Source organism: Cucumis melo, chromosome 6, assembly GCF_025177605.1.
Source record: "Cucumis melo cultivar AY chromosome 6, USDA_Cmelo_AY_1.0, whole genome shotgun sequence".
Classification (NCBI taxonomy): Eukaryota; Viridiplantae; Streptophyta; class Magnoliopsida; order Cucurbitales; family Cucurbitaceae; genus Cucumis; species Cucumis melo.
In genome coordinates, this window is record NC_066862.1 from 28,237,019 (window position 1) to 28,255,228 (window position 18,210).

Below are 18,210 nucleotides of genomic sequence, written 5' to 3' on the forward strand. Positions count from 1 at the left end.
CATTTAATTAACACTATTGATTAAAAATGTTAAATCTTTTCAACTCTAACACCAAATTCTAACATCGTAATATTTTAAAATTACAATTAAATTATAAAAAATTCAAAATTAATTATTAAAACAATAAATTATCATAAACATAAAAAAAAAAACTACTTACTAATTATAGTAAAAAAAAAACTCAAATAAATTAAAGAAACTTAATAATTTTATTATAATTTATAAATATTTTCAATTTTTTTTTCTATATTTGAAAATCTACCCTTCAAATTAACAACCAAATAAAGATGGAACTCTGACCCTATGAAAAAAAATGTATTTTTCTAGTAAAGAAGTAAATGCATCACTACAATAAAGTAAGAAGTAAGAGACATAAAATAATAACAATTAAGTTGGCGCTAATTTAGGTTCCGTCACGACGACACACCCAGCTTTCCCGCCGCGAACTACAAACCAATCCATTATTGACAGCGACGCCGCCATAACTATAAAGCCTATATTTCTCATTTTCGCTTTATTCTTTTATTCTTTTTATTTTTTTTTTATTTTATTTCTAAAATAATTTATTTGTTATATTTTTTATTCAAACCATATATACTTCATCTCAATGTTGGTTGTATTTAATAGGTTAAAAATAAGCTTTTGATTAGCATAATTGTACTTTTAATTTTTTAATAATTTAATATCTATATTTTCTAATTTATAATAATTTTGTGTTTGAAGTTAAAAAATAATCGAGGTTAGATATTATTTTCTTTTTGAATTAGGGTGTAGACTACGTATTTTGCAAAGGGATAGTTGCAAATGTAGTAATTATATTCAAAATAATTAAGTATATAGCAACATTTAAAAAAAATTACAAATATAGCAAAATTTGTCAAAATCTATCAATAATAGAAGTCTATCACGGATAGACCATGTAACAAATGTTGGTCTATCACTGATAAACCATAGGAGTCTATCAACGATAGAAGTCTATCACCGATAAATTTTATTATATTTGCAATTTTTTTAAAATGTTGCTACATAGTTAATAATTATTCTAACAATTGCTATCCATTCTAATTACCCATTTTGGAAAATCATTGCGTACATGATTAGTATAAGTTTAAAGAGTCGCAAGTCTCCCTCAACTTTATGCTCTTACATTATATATAATTGAAATAATATTAATATTAGTAACTAATTCATTAGTAAAATTGTCGTATTACATTATTTAGGTCCAAGTTCAAGTTCCACTATTGACAATTTTTTCACAGATTAATTTTAAAACAAATTCTACAACAAAAACTAAATTATTACAAACTTTAGAATATAAGGACGGAATTGACTTTCAGTAAAAGTAACTATTTTACTAATCTATTGTTAATAAAATTTACCATTTTACTAAATTTGCTTAAAATTATCTTGTATTTCATTTCTTAGAGAGTAAAAATAAAGTTTTTTCAAAAAAAAAAAAAAAATACAAATCATTTATACCTCGTGAAATAATAACACTTCAACGTTTTCCTAATAAGAGTAAATATTTTGTCAAATTTTTTTTTTATCTGATTGAAAAAAGAAAGTTGAATTCATAAATACCAAAATAAATGAATGAATAAACAAATATAACTTAGTGTTGGAATTAGTTTGATAAAGACTCTACTAAAGTAAATTAAAAAACAAAAATAAGATAAAAAAGACTGAACCAAATTCCCTGTTCTCTCTGTCTCTCTCCTCTAAGCTTGCACATGGACAGTGAAAACAAGTAGAAAAATGGCGGATTGGTGAAGTCAAAAACCAAATCCCACAAGCAACTATATGCTTTCTTTCAACCACTTCAATCCTTCCATTGATTATCCATTCCATCATTTCCACTCTGAAATTCCTCTCCATTATTCCTTTCTTCTTCTTCTTCTTCTTCTTCTTCTTCTTCTTCTTCCCAATTTTCCTTCTCACTTCCATTTCAAAACCATTTCCCTCTCTCTCTCTCTCTAGAACTTTTTCAGTCCTCTAATGGCGACTCTTGGGGATATTGGGGTTTCAGCATTAATCAATATCCTGACTGCCTTTGTCTTCCTTCTTGCTTTTGCCATTTTGAGAATTCAACCCATCAACGACAGAGTTTATTTTCCTAAATGGTATTTCAATGGGGGACGAAATAGTCCTCGTGGTTCCAGAAATTTTGTTGGGAAATATGTTAATCTCAACATTTGCACTTATCTCACTTTCTTGAACTGGATGCCTGCGGCTTTGAAGATGAGTGAAACGGAAATTATTTCTCATGCTGGGTTTGATTCTGCTGTTTTTCTCAGAATTTACACTCTCGGGTTTGTTCATTTCCTTTTTGTTGATTTCTTGTTTAGTTTTTCTGATTCTCCTGAAGTTTGATGATGGCTTATGATTTACAATCTTCTTTCTCTGTTTTCATGTTGGGTTGATTTCGATTTTGAGCACCTTTATTATTATTATATGGCATTCGTATGGTTTTATTTGCTGTTTACTGTTTCTCCTCTGTTTCATAATGATTTTGTTTTGTGTATTTGGAGATTTGTCTGTTGTGTTCTTCATCTTTGTAAAGAGATTTTCGGTGTTTGATTTTGGAAAAAGAAACATAGTTTTGGTAACTTGTTTTTTAAAATTGTACTTTCTTGTCGTATTTTTCGTATATTCTCACCAGTGACCTGTATTTAAATTATATATAGATAAAAAATGATATCAATGAGTACAGTAACATTTTCATTGAGAAAGTCAGTGTAAAACAAAGTATAAACAGATCTATTATGAAAATAATTTCTGAAACAAAACTGGAAAAACGTTTTTGTTTTTTAAAAGATAAAAATAAAACGAAACGATTATCATAGGAGACTTTTTTTTTTTTAAAATGTTAGTATTATGATTACTCATAAGGAATAGATAACAATTTGTAATGTATTTTTTCCTCCTTATGCTTGTTGGCAGGTTGAAGATATTCTTCCCAATAACCATTGTTGCACTACTTGTTCTCATACCAGTCAATGTGTCCAGTGGGACACTGTTCTTCTTAAAGAAGGAATTAGTTGTAAGCGACATCGATAAGCTTTCGATATCAAACGTTCGTCCTCGATCCATAAGGTAGGTGTTCTTGTCTATATTGAAGAGGAAAAGGTGCACTTTACTATTTATTTTTATGTTTGAAAATGCTCGAATTTGTGTGTTGATGTCACATTATTGAGAGGGTGAAGTGACATTTGTTTTATCACTCTTCTTTATATGTTTGATCTGATTTTTTAATTTGAATTGGATCTCATAGTATGACTTGCTGGGAAAAGGCACACTAACATTTGAGTTTCAGGTTTTTTGCTCATATAGGATTGGAGTACTTGTTCACCATATGGATTTGTTACTTGCTTTACAAAGAATACGACAATGTAGCACAAATGAGATTGAATTTCTTGGCATCACAACGGAGACGTGCTGAACAGTTTACTGTGAGTGAAGAATTTTATTGCTTAATAGCTATTCTTCCAGGAATGATTTTACAATGCGATTTTCGGTTAGAAAATCTTTGCACTGATTGCTTAATGTTCAGGTCTTGGTTAGAAATGTACCACATTCATCTGGCCGCTCGACCTCGGATTCGGTTGACCAATTCTTTCACAAAAATCATCCCGAACATTATCTCTCTCATCAGGTAAATATTACTATATAAGAATATATTCAAAGAAAATTGGGCATGATTCATAGCTCGCCCCATACTACCAGGAGGCCTTTTATTTAGCTGGTGTTTGTTTTTTAAAATCATTTCTTGTTTTTAGGCTGTATATAATGCCAACAAGTTTGCTAAACTAGCAAAAAAGAGAGCAAGGCTCCAGAATTGGTTGGACTATTATCTACTTAAGTTTGAAAGGCATCCGGATAAGAGACCGACTACAAAGGTATCCACCCGACTTCCCATGCGCTTGAATTCGACTATTTAGTTTCAGTCAGTCAATCACATAGGCTGCAAACCCTTTGGTTCCTTGTTATGGTTAGAAATTAGACCAATTGAACTATTTTTTTCAGACAGGATGGTTTGGAATTTGTGGTAGAAGAGTTGATGCTATCGAATACTACAAACAACAAATGAAGGATCTCGACGCTAGAGTAAGTCATCAAAGCAGATTCAATAGTTCTCCAGATTTAATGAATTGGATTCTTAATAGCATAAAAGTTGAGCAATCTAAATTGGTATTGATGTATTTTTGAACCCCCATGTGTACAGATGGCATTGGAGAGACAGAAAATTATCAAAGATCCAAAAGCAATATTACCAGTTGCTTTCGTTTCATTTGATTCTCGTTGGGGTGCTGCGGTTTGTGCACAGACGCAGCAGAGCAAGAATCCCACATTATGGCTGACAAATTGGGCTCCAGAACCTCAAGATGTTTATTGGCAGAATCTTGCTATACCATTTGTTTCCTTAAGCATCAGAAAACTAGTTATATCATTATTGGTTTTTGCTCTAGTGTTCTTCTACATGATACCAATTGCTTTTGTACAATCACTCGCCAATCTGGAAGGTCTCGAACGAGTTGCTCCTTTCCTAAGGCCCGTGATAGAATTGTAAGTCAACAAACATTGTTACCTCTGTATCTACGCTCCATCATTTTTGTACTTATATTTTGATGCCTCCTTATGATGAATCTTCAAAGACTGATCATTTAAATTCAATCATTATGTTATGCTATACAGGAAGTTCATCAAGTCATTTTTACAGGGTTTTCTCCCGGGTTTGGCTCTCAAAATCTTTTTATATATTCTTCCATCTGTTCTAATGGTCATGTCAAAAATTGAGGGACACGTAGCAGTTTCTGCCCTTGAAAGAAGAGCTGCGGCGAAATACTATTATTTTATGCTTGTAAATGTGTTCTTGGGAAGTATTGTGACTGGTACAGCTTTTGAGCAACTGGATTCCTTCATTCACCAATCTCCTACCCAGTAATGCCTCACATCCTTTCAATGATATGCAATTCACCAATTATTTTTCCTCATCACTAATATTGTATATGGACTAATGATCAAACTTCAAATGGCCCTTCAACCTGATTGCAGGATTCCTCGGACGATTGGAGTTTCCATACCAATGAAGGCTACTTTCTTCATTACATACATAATGGTCGATGGGTGGGCTGGAATAGCAAGCGAAATTCTTCGATTAAAACCACTGGTCATCTTTCATCTCAAGAATCTCTTTATGGTGAAAACTGAAAGAGATAGAGCAAAGGCAATGGATCCAGGAAGTGTGGAATTTCCTGAAACTTTACCGAGCTTACAATTGTACTTTCTACTGGGAATTGTCTACGCTGTCGTCACCCCCATTCTTCTCCCATTTATACTCGTCTTCTTCGCATTTGCCTACTTGGTTTACCGACATCAGGTTTGTCGCCCTACATTCTGATTATCGGACTACATTTCTGATTACCAATATCAGTATATATTGTTTTTTTGATTATCAGAAGGAACACAGTTAGCGTTCAAAGATTTATTCGATCCTGTGATTTTTTACGTCTTACTGAATCACGGGTTGCAAATGTGGATTATTTGTGCAGATCATCAATGTATATAATCAGCATTATGAGAGTGTTGGTGCCTTTTGGCCCCATGTTCATAGCCGCATCATAGCAAGCTTGTTGATATCTCAACTACTTTTATTGGGTTTGCTCAGTACAAAAAAAGCTGCCAATTCTACTCCATTGCTTGTCGCCTTACCAATATTAACTTTATTCTTCCACAAGTACTGCAAGAACCGATTCGAACCTGCATTTCGTAAATATCCTCTCGAGGTAAAATCTAAGTACTTCAAGTCTAGTTGTTGAAAAGAATCTTCACCAACATTTCTTCATGACTTGCTGATACACGCACATGAAAGTCTTGGGATAACATAAAGTCAAGTGTGAAGGAATAATTATAGCAATTTCTCAAGTATAATTTTAACAACCTTTCACGTGGTGTTTAGGGACTTGAATTGAGTTCTTAAGTCAAGAGTTAATTTGTTAGAGTTAAAAAGTTATTGTTTAAGGTACAGTTATTTAGTCTAAAGTTAGGAAACCTTAGAGAGAGAGAAATATAGGATAGAAAAATGTGCAAAGTTCTTTTGTGACCACTCTTGAAGTTGGTAGAGTTGACTTAATTAATACCGACTTATAAAACCAGTGGGTCAAACAATTTTTTAAAGTTTTTACTCAAATTGAATGTTTGAAGATACGACAGTAACAAACACTATAATTCTAAGTGAACTTTTACGGTATTCCCTCGAGTCTTACATTCTATTGTTTCTTGTTCTCTAGGAAGCAATGGCCAAAGATACACTGGAGCGAAGCACGGAACCCGACCTCAACGTAAAAGCCTTCTTAGCCGATGCTTACTTGCATCCTATTTTCAGATCTTTTGAGGAAGAAGAATTATCAGAGGTTAAAGTTGAGAAACAAAAGTCTCCAGTACACGACGATAGCTCTGTGAGTGAACTCAGTTCTCCTTCCCCACCACACATAGTTGATGAACATCATAATCATCATCCTCAGTCCCCACCCCATTATATATATCATCCTCAATCCCCTCCTCATTTTGTATATCCCTCGTATCCTCCACATCAATATGCCTATAGTTATGATCCTGAGCATTAGAACAATTTAAATCAAACAATATAGGAATTGACCCCCCCAAGCTGATAGGTTTAACCAAACTTTATGTTTTATCTTTCATTAATTGTAATTATCTCATTCTCAATGAAAAATGTTCTCAAGTTTCATTCTGTTTTTTTGATTGATGAAATTGGTTACATTCTGTTTTATCTCACTCAGGCAATGGCCAAAGGTTCATTCTGTTTGATCTTTCATTCATTATATCGAGTCGTTGGGTAATAAAAGGGTCTCTAAATTTAATGATTTGGTATATATACATATATAAAAGGAAAAAATAACTTTTTTAAAAGATTTATTCTTTAATTTTTAATTTTTTAGAAATTCACCCATCAAAATTATCTTTGTTAACATAGTGATTTAATCTTTTTTTTATAATTTTAAAATTAATTATAAATTTTTTTTGTTATATTCATTTCAGCAATTGCGTCTAAAACTTTAAGTTAAATGATTTTGTAAAAGAAAAGCTACCGTGAAATTAATTAAATTAATATAATTTTTAAGGAAGTTCTACATTTATTCTCTATAAATTAATTTTGAAGTTTGTCTTTTTTATTAGTTAAAGTAAATAATGAAATATTAATTCTTATAAGTTGAAATTTGAACGTTATATGATTCCCTCAATCAATTGTGTATTTTTTTAGAACTCAATTAGTTGCATAATTAATATCTAAAAAACTACCAACACTTACTAATGGTGATTGTTAATTTTATTATTAGTAATTAATTTAAATTAATACAAATTATAACATAAAAGTAAAAGGAAAAAAAAAAGTACAAATACTATAATTAGGGCCATTTTTTTTGCTCATGTAGTTTATATTATTTTAAGTATCATATTTTTCAATAATAATAATAATACTACTCTTAATTTAATTGACCTAATTTCACGTTTATACAAACATTTGTTGTTAAATAATGCATATACAGTTGTTAAATGTGTACATAGATGATAAAATTGTACGCGAACTTTTGTAAATGAGTCACATTATTAACTTCTTCTCGAACAAGGGCAAGTAGTAAAAACTGGTACTAATAAATAGAAAAAAAAAATGTTAAATCGTCTTTACTTTTAAATGACTTTACAAAATTTAAACTTAGATCATTGTTTGGTATGTGATGTTCTAACATAAGAAGAATCGCATCCAGGAGAAATCCGTTAACCGAGGTAGAAATGAGAAGAGATTCATTTAAAACTGATAGCAAAATAGGTATTTTGCATCCTCTGGGTAAGACTGTTATTGGCTCGTAAGTATTCCACTTGTAATAAAATACTGTGTGCATGAAAGAAACATGATATGTCATCCACCTCGTGTGAAAAGAAATTCCATTTTACTTCGAACATTAATAATGCTTATTTATAAGTTAATCCCACGTCTCATGAAATATTAAGATCTAAATAAACCAATCACAAGAAACATCAACCTTAAATTGCAGGGTGGGAGTAGGATAGCACATAAATATAGCATGACAACATCCACACTTACCTCGATTGTTCTTCGCTATTTATTCTTTGGTGTAATGATGTTTACTATAATAACAACAATATCCGAAAACAATGCACCTTCAACAACTTATGGCAACTACGAATCTCAAGTGAAGGAAGATAATGGTCATTTGAAGGTCGAGTCGGAAATTGTGACAGATTACGTCGACTGGAGTCCGAGCCCGATATTTGGGGGAGGAAGAGCAGGCCTCATTCCACACTAAGTACTTGTTTGTATGGAATGGTTAGTTTCCCCTATAGTAATTATTAGTACTACACTTATCCTTTAAGATAACATTAACCATATATGGTTTCACTGTATCGTCCCTTCACGATCGACACCCCCACGTAGTCATGATATTATGAAACGAAGTCCTACAAAAGCTTGTAATATGCTTTCATACCCTTTTGTAAGTTGAGTAAGAAAGTTATAAAATATATAAGCTTTCTATAGCTAAAATAAAATGTTATTGTTTGTATATGCTATTTTAGTCCTTAAATTGTCCATTAATTTAGATAACTGTCGTCTCAACTTAAATGCTAGAGGAGAACAAAAATACAAGTTCATGGTTTGAAAAGAAGTATGCAAGTTGAAGCAAACTTCAATTATAAATATGTTTCGTTCAAACACACATCGTCACAAGATGTGTTTACGGACGCTGTCTTCTTTAGACTAACCATATCTATCAGATCAGAGAGCAGGTTGGTGGTATGTGGTGGATATCAAGAAATCTTTCAACACATTGTCTCTTTTCTCATTTTCCTCTCCTTTCTCCATGGATCATTGGCTACTTCGTTCTATACAAGTATTGTTCTGCAAACTTCTCCAAGTACTTTGATTCCTTGTTACGAATGAAAAACTTGTTCAATTCTGAAGCATCACGAAACGCTCTCACCTGAAATAAAATATTTACGATCATTATAAAAATAACCAGTAAGCTTTGTTCGTCTCTATAAACATTGCACAGTTGCACTAAACAGTGGTTCGATATTATTGTTTGTTTGTTAGCTCAATTCACTGAGCCATATCATTTCAAAAAACATATTAAGCTGCATAAGTCACCCCTCATTCTAACTTCCAATTAGTATTGACATTTACCACCTAACAATAAACCACCGATTGACTCAAAAACATAAACCAATGAATAAAATCAAATTTAAGGGGCAATTGCAAATATACCAAGTACCAACCATGCCTAAAGTATTAGTCAATATAGCACAATAAAAGATAATTAGTAGATGTAGCAATATTTAGATTTAGTTCTTGAAGTCTATCACAGATAAAAGTCTAACCACAATGGAGTCTACAACTGATAAATTTTGTTATAGTTACAATTCTTTTAAAATGTTCCTATACACTTGGTTAGCTTAACACGTGCTGTTCATTGCAATTAGCCTAAATTTAATAGTATTTTTCAATATTGTGACACCCAAAAACAACATGAACATGCAAGACAGCAATTACAAGCTCACCATTGTTCATCTTCAGTTTTATATAGAAATTAATAAACATGATAGTAACAAATAAACAAAATTGTTTTCCAGGTCGACAAATAGATAGCACCTCATTTTATTCAAAGACAAAGCGTAGTATACAATTTGACAAGAAAATATGAAGCAACAAGTCCTTGGGTTTTCAATTGTTCTTATCTATTAACAGAAGGCAAAAACAAATAGAAATAATCAAACAGATGGAGGCACCATCACACATCTTAGACATGCCAATAAAAAATTCTGGAACACCACAACATTTTTTTGATTGGTACTTACATAAGATGAATAGATGCTGGACCAGAAAAAGCAACTACTTTCTGAGCACGATGAGCTTCCTCCTTGTAAAGGCCCTTCATTTCTTTTTTTGTGCGGCGTGCTTCACGACGTGCTTCTTTGATAGCAGCCTGCATAAATTAAGGAGAACATCAATAAATACTAATGAATGTACAGATATCTCCAATTCTTTGAAGACTGCACGAATAAAATAAAAAAGAAAAGTATAAGGTAAGCCACCTTACCTTTCTCTCCTTCTTCTCTTCCTTGGACTCCTGACCATGCGACTTCCTCTTCTGAGGTTCAGTTCTCAAGTTGCTAGTATCTTTCACTTTCTCGACTTTTCGACCATGAGGTAAAAAGTTCACCGGTAGCTTCTCTTTCCCCCGAAGAGTTATCACAGGATTATTGGAATTAAGAGCTCCAGCGACAGTTTCAGCCAACTTCTTCCTTCTGGTCATTTCAGGAGCCATGATCTTCCCAGGATGGTTATTGAGATTAGAACATGTAGAGACGATAGTCTCACAGTCCCAAACTTCAGATTCATCACTGCTTTCCTCAAATACAAATTCATCTTCAATGCCATCATCTTCATTTTGATATTTCTCAGCATATTCCATACACCGGTGAATTACATCACTGGCAGACTGCAAAAGCTCTTTATCTTCTACTCCTTCTTTACCACTCAATATATCTGCAGGAGCCTTATATCCTTGCTCAAGTTCCAAATCATCCTTACTATGGTTGCCAAGGGCATGATTGAGCTTTTGGGCAAGGGACTCGTCCTCTTCAGCTATACAGGGTTCGTCACAATCGGTGTCATCACAGTTGCTAGATGCATAGTCCCGGCTCAACAGCTGCATCCGTTAGAAACAGCGAGGTAAATATAAAATCCTAACAGAAAACTGTTGGCAGGAAATATGATAACGTATATCTCAATCAAAGAAGAAAAGGGAATGATTGGTCCCACGACTAGTTCAAAATCATTGAGATGAAAAATTGTAAGAAAGGTTTACTCCTGAAAGCATTCAAGAGCCTTCCACAACCTCCCACTAAAATATACCAGAATACTACACTCACGTTCTCTTTGGTAATTCATTGTTGCTTTATTGTCTATTAACCCAATAAATGACTGACACGAACAGGATTGTGTGAAGAAAAAAGAGATCCCTCAGAGATTAACTCTAGTTAAAAAAACAGAAGTTTTAGGCAAAAATTGCTCAAGACCTAGCCTAGATATTAAAATTGTACTAAAAAAGAGTGGAAGTTGGAATTAAAAATCATTATTAGTAAACTTAAGGTCGTATACCAAGTACAAAAAATCAAACCACAATCTGAAATTTTCAAACATAAAGCATTCTTCGATTATGCCATAATTGAGACTCTGAACCCAAACAAGTAGAGTACATAAGTCTAAAATTTCAGAACAAACCGAAAAAGTTAATAATCACAAGAATGTGAGAACCAGAAATATACAGAACTGCAATGCCTAATGGTTGGGAACTCACAGTGTCGAATTGATCGTCCAAAAGTCGACGAGTTCGTGGCTTATCAACATCGCTGCCATCGCCTGCTTCTTCCAAATGTTCCATATCTGCATCCTCAAAAATGTGGTCACCAAAAGATTTGTTGTTAACTAAAAGGCTTCCAGCCTTTCTCTCATCATCCTCAACCACACTAAACTTATTGTTCGTTGCGTCACCCTCCCCATCTTCACACAAGTTTGCCTGAACAACAAAGTCCTCTTCTAAGTCCTCAACATCAGAACCAAATCGCGATAAATCATCATCATCAAGAAGTGCAGCTATTTCAGGGTCAACAACATTTTGAACCCTGATTCCAACAATCTTGGATGCAACTTTGTAGACGTTCTCATCGGCATCAACGTTCATTTTAGAAACAACCATTCTGGAGGCGTCATAAGCCTACAAAACAATCAAAGAAACGTTATTATACGAAAGGGAAAAAAAGTCATCCAGACAACACAAAAGCTTCCCAAACTGTTGCTTATTTTGAGAAATAGGTAACCACAGAATAATGCTGAATGTACTAACTTATGTATCCAATCCATATCACGAGTAATTATAAATACAGCCCAAATGCCAAAAAATAGTTTGTATTCTGAACAAAATAAAACAACCAACCTTCTCATCGCGTGGAACCTGATTCAGCTTGGCTTTGGGGTTCTGATAAAATGTCGAACCACCACCAGTATTCTTAATCTCCCGAAGATGCAGCAAATAATTGTAACCGTCATCAGGGAACCCAAGCTCCAAAATCTCTCTTCTAACATTTTCCGGTAACGACGATGTTCCACCAACTTCCCCACGAGACTGCATAGATGACCCAAAACCCCCATTCTCTTCCTCATCATAATCCTCAGAAGCATCGGCAAATATTGAGTTAGGATCTTCATCGTAGCAGGCAGAACCGGAAGCATCGACAGGACCATCATCAAAGGCAGGGAGAGTATAAGAGTGGTTGTCAACACGAACAAAAACACGGTCGGTGGCAGCAGTTCCATCGTAATTGGGATCAGATGAGTCACGAGCAAGTAATTGGAAAGTTGCCGATTTCTTCTTGTCGAAAAATTTCTTCTTTCCCATTGCGAGTCAAGTTAAGAAACCCGAGGATCGCTTAGATGTAGAATGGACCAATAGCACCACAAAGTATAGAGTAAACAGCAGATGTCAGGAGTCAACAAAGCTGGTGTCACGGAGGGACAGTCGGCGGCGTCGTCCAAGAGAGGGTGAGCGGCGGTCGGCGGCGTCGTCTGATCGGAGGGGAGGGGCCGAACGTTGAAGATAGGAGAGAACTAGAAGAGTGTGAAGAGAATGCTTAGGGTTTGTTTTCTACCAAAGGGGCTGAATTTATTAAACAATAAAAGGGTTGTGGTTTATTTTTAAAAAATTATCTTTGAATGATATTATTCAAATATAATCATAACCTTAAATTATGCAAAAAAAAAATTTCTTCTAAAGAGTCAAATAACCAAGTTGAAGTGTAAATTTTAAATTTTAATTATTATATATATGTTCTAGAAAACTTAATTGTTTAATTTTGAAAAAATGTATTTTAAATTTTTTTAATTTTTAAGAAAGGATTAAATAAATTAAAATAAATAGCCGTTAGTCAACCAACATGGTCAAATTGCTTATTGTAGTCGCGAGCTTGTGAATATCCCACCGATGAATATATTCCGATCGAATATATTACTCCCTTCTTGCTCTCACTTTCACTTTCAATAATTTCAATCCCAAATTATACACAGAGATAAACTATTAGATATTTTCTTTCTTAAAAACCTTAACTGTATCAACTAAACGTAAAATTTACAACAAACATAAAAGGCTTAGTTTAGACTTTAGAATAAAAGAGAAAATATATGACTATAATTGTATCATGAACTCATTCTAATTATATAGTTTAAGAGTGAGGTTTAGTTTAAACTGACACGTACACATTATCATTAAACTGTCATGTAAACATAAACATTAAAAGTTCAAGGACCAAATTCGAGAAAGGTTGTCAAGGCCCAATCTTAGCCACAAGAAATATGTTTTTTATTAAGCTTGATCTCTGTTTCCTAAAGAAAAGCCAATTTCTTGCTAAAATGAATGAAATTCTAGGTGATTAAAAGCTAGTTGGTTATTGTTTGGGATTGGCAATAGTCAACAAATTCGACATTAAGGAGGTTCACAAATATCTCCACCGAGGAACCGAAACAAATTCGACTTTAAACTTATTTTTCAGAATTTGCAAAATAAGTTTAAAGCTATTGAGCTTTAACACTGTGTTGTGTTCTTAATCAATATTCCAATCCTAAGTCCATGGTTTGTTCTAACAAATCATTTTGTTATTACCTTAGCCACAAAACATGCCAACTGGGAATAGTGTCTCAAATAAAAGGTGCTTAGATTTGTAATAGTTGAATGTTAGGTTTAAGTAAAAATATACCCTATATATTCATACACTTCATTGTGTAATTTTGGGGTTGTTTGTGGTTGAAATATAATCATGATTGTTGAGAGCTTGAGAGATGTTGAAATGCATGAATTAGCTTATTCGAAAAAAGACTTATGTGAGCAATTGAGGGTAGAACGAAAGAATAAAGACCGTGAAACGAGAAAAAAATGGTGAATTGAAAACTGTGGAAAAATGATGGGTGTAGTATCACAAATCGTGTTCAAAATGTTCAATCTAAATTAATTGTGGGTTTTGGATTTCTCATCTCATTATTGTATCCAAATAATCCTTACATTTAGAGAGCTGAAATGTAATCATAATTATTGGAAATTAGATGGAATTGAAAAACGTGACTAATTAAAAATGGAACGAAAATAAAATCACGAAGGGTGAAACGTGGAAATAATGAGAAAGGGAGTTGAGTTGAAAAGTGTTATAATGAAATGAGTTTTGTATTATAAATCGAGCTCAAAATGTTTAATCCAAACATGATTTTCGATCACAATACATTATAAACTCATCTCGATTTCTCCCGCTTTTGCTCAAATGAGTTTTGCTTTGGGGTAATTAGCATTATTTCATATTGAAAGTTTAATATTCCATCCCATGGCTAAAAATCTTCCAACTTTACATACTGTTAAACACAATAGCACAAAACTACGACTAATACTAACTAATTAACCAACCAAATTGGTACGTAGTGCACATAGCCTAACGAAGACCGACATAATCTTTCGATCTAGAAGTCGAAGATTCAATTTTTAGCTCCGTTACTGTTGTTGTACTACGAAAACGATAGATGAATTTTATGTTTTTGCGGATTGAGTCGGGGAGAGTTGTGTGGTGGCTATAATTTGGTGATAAAGGTGTCTAATTTTCAAGCCAAGAATGGTCTGAAAAAGGCCTGTTCCATTATTGCTTCCTGGGAAATCAGAGTGCATCAATATTTGTTGAGTAATTTCACCATAATATTTGGTGGAAATGTTGCTTAGATGACTTTCTACATAGATAAGCTCATCCAGTTTATCAAATTGCCCATCCATCTCCAATACTGTTACCTGAAATTACCCCAAAACAAATCTTTTATCATTAATGAAATTTAATTTGGTCATATGAAAATTTTAAGAAGTTAGGGAGTCAAACAAATAATAAAGAAAACAAAAGAATAATGTGTTAACTACGTCAAGACAGAGGAGAAACAATTTTATTAACAAGAGCTATTCATAACGTAAATGAGACTCTAGAGTCATAGAGTTTATAAAATGCATTTCTCTAATCTCTAAGGTCATAAACCTAAATAACTTAGGTTTTGAAACTCCACATATCAAATTCAAGGCATTTCAAATAGACTAAGTGTGCTTATAATCTTTTTAAACCTTTCATGTAATGGTTTGGATACTTATAAATTTCTTTTTTTTAAAAAAAAAAACTCTCAAATAGGTTAAAGTACATCCGACACAATTTTGAAACTTCAGGTATTTATTGGATATAAAATTAAAAATTTAAAGACCTTATCAGATATCTTCTAAAATTCAAAAACCAAAGAATAACATTAGGTAGCGATTTAGTTTTTTTATTTTTGTTTGTTTTCTCTTAAATTAGATACTAAAGAATGCTTCCCGCATTTCTAGAATAATCGATTGAATTCTTCGTTTGATTTTACAAATAAAAAACTAGATTTTGCTTATTTAAAAGTCTGAACACTATTTCAAAACTACAGTATTTACTATTTGACATTCATTGTTTTCTTATTCTTTGCTACAATGTATTATTTTCTTATCAAATCAAAATAATCTATATATTAAATACATGTTATTATAACTCAAATTAGAATAATCTACGTCCTAAACACAAACTATATATTCTAATTAAACTATGATAACCTCTGACTATATAATAACTCATTCTTTGCTTCAAACATCTACTAAAGAGTTTATTTACTAATTTAAATGATTCTTTTTAAATATAAAAAGTGAAATAAAATATCTATAAATATAACAAAATTAAAATGTTAAAAGTATAAATCTAATAGAACATTGTCTGTTATTTTGTTGTTTCTTCTGATACTTTTAATAATTTTGAAAGAAAAAAAAGGTGTTTGCATGAAATGCACGAGTGTCGAGAAGAATACCTCATGACCAAAGTAAGTTTGAGGGCTACAAGAGAGCCTAATTCCAGGATAAGAACATGTAAGCTTTCTTCCACAAGGAATCCATGAGATCGTTGATCCTTCATCAAACAGGTAAACTGGATTGAAATTCTCTATTCCTTCTTTCATTATCAATCTAACTCTAAGAATTTTGCCTTCATTGTCATTTGGAATCAATCTCGTTGGCAATACTTCCATCACAGCATCCGCGTATTGCTTTTGTGGATCTAAATCCAAATCAAAACAATCATCGCATTCAGATCATTCAAGTATGTTTTTCTTTGAATCTTGTTTATCTATGCCGGATTTTGAGATTTTTGTAGCTTAATTTTTACCGATATATGCGTCGAAATCTGGTTTTCGTGCTTCGATGCTTGCTTTGATACTCTCAAGGCTATGGCCTCTCTCTGCCATGTCTCTCTGCAATTGTTTTGATTTCAATTTCTAAATCGAAATTTAGAGAAAGCAGAACATTAATCTATCCTAATTTTTAATTTCGTATGTAATATTTGATTAATGTATACCTGAATCTTCCAAGCAAATTTGACTTCATCGCTGATATCTAAGTAAATGCTGAAGTCTAGAAGATCCCTCACTCGTGAATCGTACCTGCATAAATATAGATCTATGGATGAAATCTCGTAAAAATTACTTGGCCTGCAAACTTTGATTGATCAGTTAACAAGAGAATATGAAAACATATGAAAATGCAAAGGGAAAAGGACTATTTATTTCAAGTGATTCATTCATAACAAAGTGGAAAGCTAGGTTTGGTTGATCAGTGATATATAGAAAATAAGAAAAACATTGAAAACTCTTTATCTCCGGTGATCACTTAATAAGAATCAAATGCAGGAGGAAGGGCAAGGAAGTTGTAAAACTGAAGATATCTATTCAATTCCTTGGGTCCTTTTTTCTCAAGGTTAAAGAAGTTTATGTCTCAAAATGTCTATGAACACAGAGATATTGATGTCACACTTAGAGAGTTTTGGTATTTCGTAACTAATTGATTAAGCAGCGGCTCAAAGACGACCAAAAAAGGAATGTTGGGGATAAAATAACTTACATCGGGTGCAGGCCTTCGATGACAAGGATTTTAGGAGGCTTAATAAGCTCAGGTGGATCTAGAAGACCTGTGACATGATTATAAATAGGCTTCTCAACTGCAATTCCATTTTTGAGAGCCTTAACTTGCTCATACATGAGATCAAAATCATTAGCTCTTGGGTCAAGTGCAGTAACTCCCTTCTGTTTCCTTCCAGTTCTATCTAATGAATGATAATCATCTAAACATATCACAGTTGTAGTGTCACTTATGAGTGTGTTGGAGTCTGGATTTCCACCTCTTGGTGGCTTTGCTGCACCTCCAAATACACTAGTTAGCCTCCTCATGAAAGTGCTTTTCCCACACCCTGAATCTGCTGCTAGACCAATCACAACTGTCTGTTGGTCACCTGCTGAGCAGGTTATCAGCCATGGGTTTGTGTTGGCTTTGCCACTCTTGGATTTTTTGCCACTTGCGAAGAAAACTATCTGTTCTTGGTGATGTCCTAAGCTTGTTTTTGATGATGAATAGACTGAATAATGTGTGTAGATAAGGGACTTGGCTGTAGAGACTGTTGCCATGGTCTGAAGTTCAGATCTTTGGTTACTCTGAATTGGTTTTCTGAAGCATAAAACAGGTTTCGCCTTCACTTTTCCTTTCTTCTTTTCATGCAGAGGAAATATTTAGAATGGATCAAGAAAACAGACTACAGTTTAGAAAGGAACCAAAAAAACTTGGGTTGATGAAAGCTATAATATGTTAACTTACTGCTAAGTTTCTTCAATTACCCCTGTTATCTTTGTAAAATTTAGATTGGAAAGAGGGATTTTGTGTGAGTTTTTGACATTGGAGACTGGTAAAAATGTCATTTCCTAAGAGAAGTTGAAATGTTGGATTTCTGATTGATGATGAAGTTCTTGATGAGTTGATGACAAACAGTGATGAGAGGAACTTTGTGGTGGATCTCATTCAGTTTTGGATATTTTTGATGCCACGTGGCAATGGTTGATTGGATAGTTGTGGATGAGAAGTGAAAGGTGTAGAATGAAGAAGAGATGAAAACTCTGAAATCAAAAAATTACTCAATCTTTGGCTCTTTGAATTGTGCTGTTTCCCAGTGTCCTCCATCAAATTTGAACCACAAGTTCAATGAAAAGAA

At 33.1% G+C, this 18,210-nt stretch overlaps 3 protein-coding genes across 4 annotated transcripts; 1 reads left to right on the top strand and 2 right to left on the bottom strand.

Annotated features, from left to right (window-relative positions):
• The first annotated feature begins 1,686 nt into the window (after nucleotides 1–1,686).
• Nucleotides 1,687–6,748, top strand: LOC103490736 (CSC1-like protein At1g32090). Its single transcript, XM_008450392.3, has 11 exons — nucleotides 1,687–2,309; nucleotides 2,941–3,093; nucleotides 3,314–3,449; nucleotides 3,551–3,652; nucleotides 3,777–3,896; nucleotides 4,024–4,104; nucleotides 4,223–4,563; nucleotides 4,693–4,938; nucleotides 5,053–5,377; nucleotides 5,550–5,783; nucleotides 6,288–6,748. The coding sequence occupies exons 1-11, from the start codon at nucleotides 1,996–1,998 to the stop codon at nucleotides 6,621–6,623; spliced, it is 2,388 nt and encodes a 795-aa protein (XP_008448614.1). The 5' UTR covers nucleotides 1,687–1,995; the 3' UTR covers nucleotides 6,624–6,748.
• Nucleotides 6,749–8,552: 1,804 nt separating this feature from the next.
• On the bottom strand, nucleotides 8,553–12,772 carry LOC103490738 (uncharacterized). 2 transcript variants are annotated; one of them, XM_008450394.3, is made up of 5 exons: nucleotides 12,036–12,772; nucleotides 11,400–11,816; nucleotides 10,137–10,748; nucleotides 9,895–10,022; nucleotides 8,553–9,020 (listed from the first exon to the last, which is right to left on the bottom strand). In XM_008450394.3, the coding sequence occupies exons 1-5, from the start codon at nucleotides 12,495–12,497 to the stop codon at nucleotides 9,017–9,019; spliced, it is 1,623 nt and encodes a 540-aa protein (XP_008448616.1). In that variant the 5' UTR covers nucleotides 12,498–12,772; the 3' UTR covers nucleotides 8,553–9,016. The 2 variants fall into 2 exon arrangements, with proteins under 2 accessions (XP_008448616.1, XP_050942367.1); XM_051086410.1 differs by lacking the exon at nucleotides 8,553–9,020 and having other exon boundaries at nucleotides 9,891–10,022.
• Nucleotides 12,773–14,290: 1,518 nt separating this feature from the next.
• On the bottom strand, nucleotides 14,291–17,979 carry LOC103490739 (phosphoribulokinase, chloroplastic-like). The gene is made up of 5 exons (XM_008450397.3): nucleotides 17,073–17,979; nucleotides 16,531–16,615; nucleotides 16,342–16,426; nucleotides 15,989–16,233; nucleotides 14,291–14,915 (listed from the first exon to the last, which is right to left on the bottom strand). Exons 1-5 carry the CDS (start codon nucleotides 17,630–17,632, stop codon nucleotides 14,664–14,666), a joined length of 1,227 nt encoding a protein of 408 aa, XP_008448619.1. The 5' UTR covers nucleotides 17,633–17,979; the 3' UTR covers nucleotides 14,291–14,663.
• Nucleotides 17,980–18,210: the final 231 nt, after the last annotated feature.

Coding starts and splice junctions, on each gene's coding strand:
- LOC103490738 (XM_008450394.3), bottom strand. CDS start 12,497: ATGGGAAAGAAGAAATTTTTCGACAAGAAGAAATCGGCAACTTTCCAA. Junction 11,817..12,035: donor AGGTTCCACGCGATGAGAAG/GTTGGTTGTTTT, acceptor ATTGTTTTGTAG/GCTTATGACGCCTCCAGAAT. Junction 10,749..11,399: donor TGGACGATCAATTCGACACT/GTGAGTTCCCAA, acceptor TAACGGATGCAG/CTGTTGAGCCGGGACTATGC.
- LOC103490736 (XM_008450392.3), top strand. CDS start 1,996: ATGGCGACTCTTGGGGATATTGGGGTTTCAGCATTAATCAATATCCTG. Junction 2,310..2,940: donor CTCAGAATTTACACTCTCGG/GTTTGTTCATTT, acceptor GCTTGTTGGCAG/GTTGAAGATATTCTTCCCAA. Junction 3,094..3,313: donor GTTCGTCCTCGATCCATAAG/GTAGGTGTTCTT, acceptor TTTGAGTTTCAG/GTTTTTTGCTCATATAGGAT.
- LOC103490739 (XM_008450397.3), bottom strand. CDS start 17,632: ATGGCAACAGTCTCTACAGCCAAGTCCCTTATCTACACACATTATTCA. Junction 16,616..17,072: donor ATCGAAGGCCTGCACCCGAT/GTAAGTTATTTT, acceptor ATATTTATGCAG/GTACGATTCACGAGTGAGGG. Junction 16,234..16,341: donor AGATTTCGACGCATATATCG/GTAAAAATTAAG, acceptor ATTTGGATTTAG/ATCCACAAAAGCAATACGCG.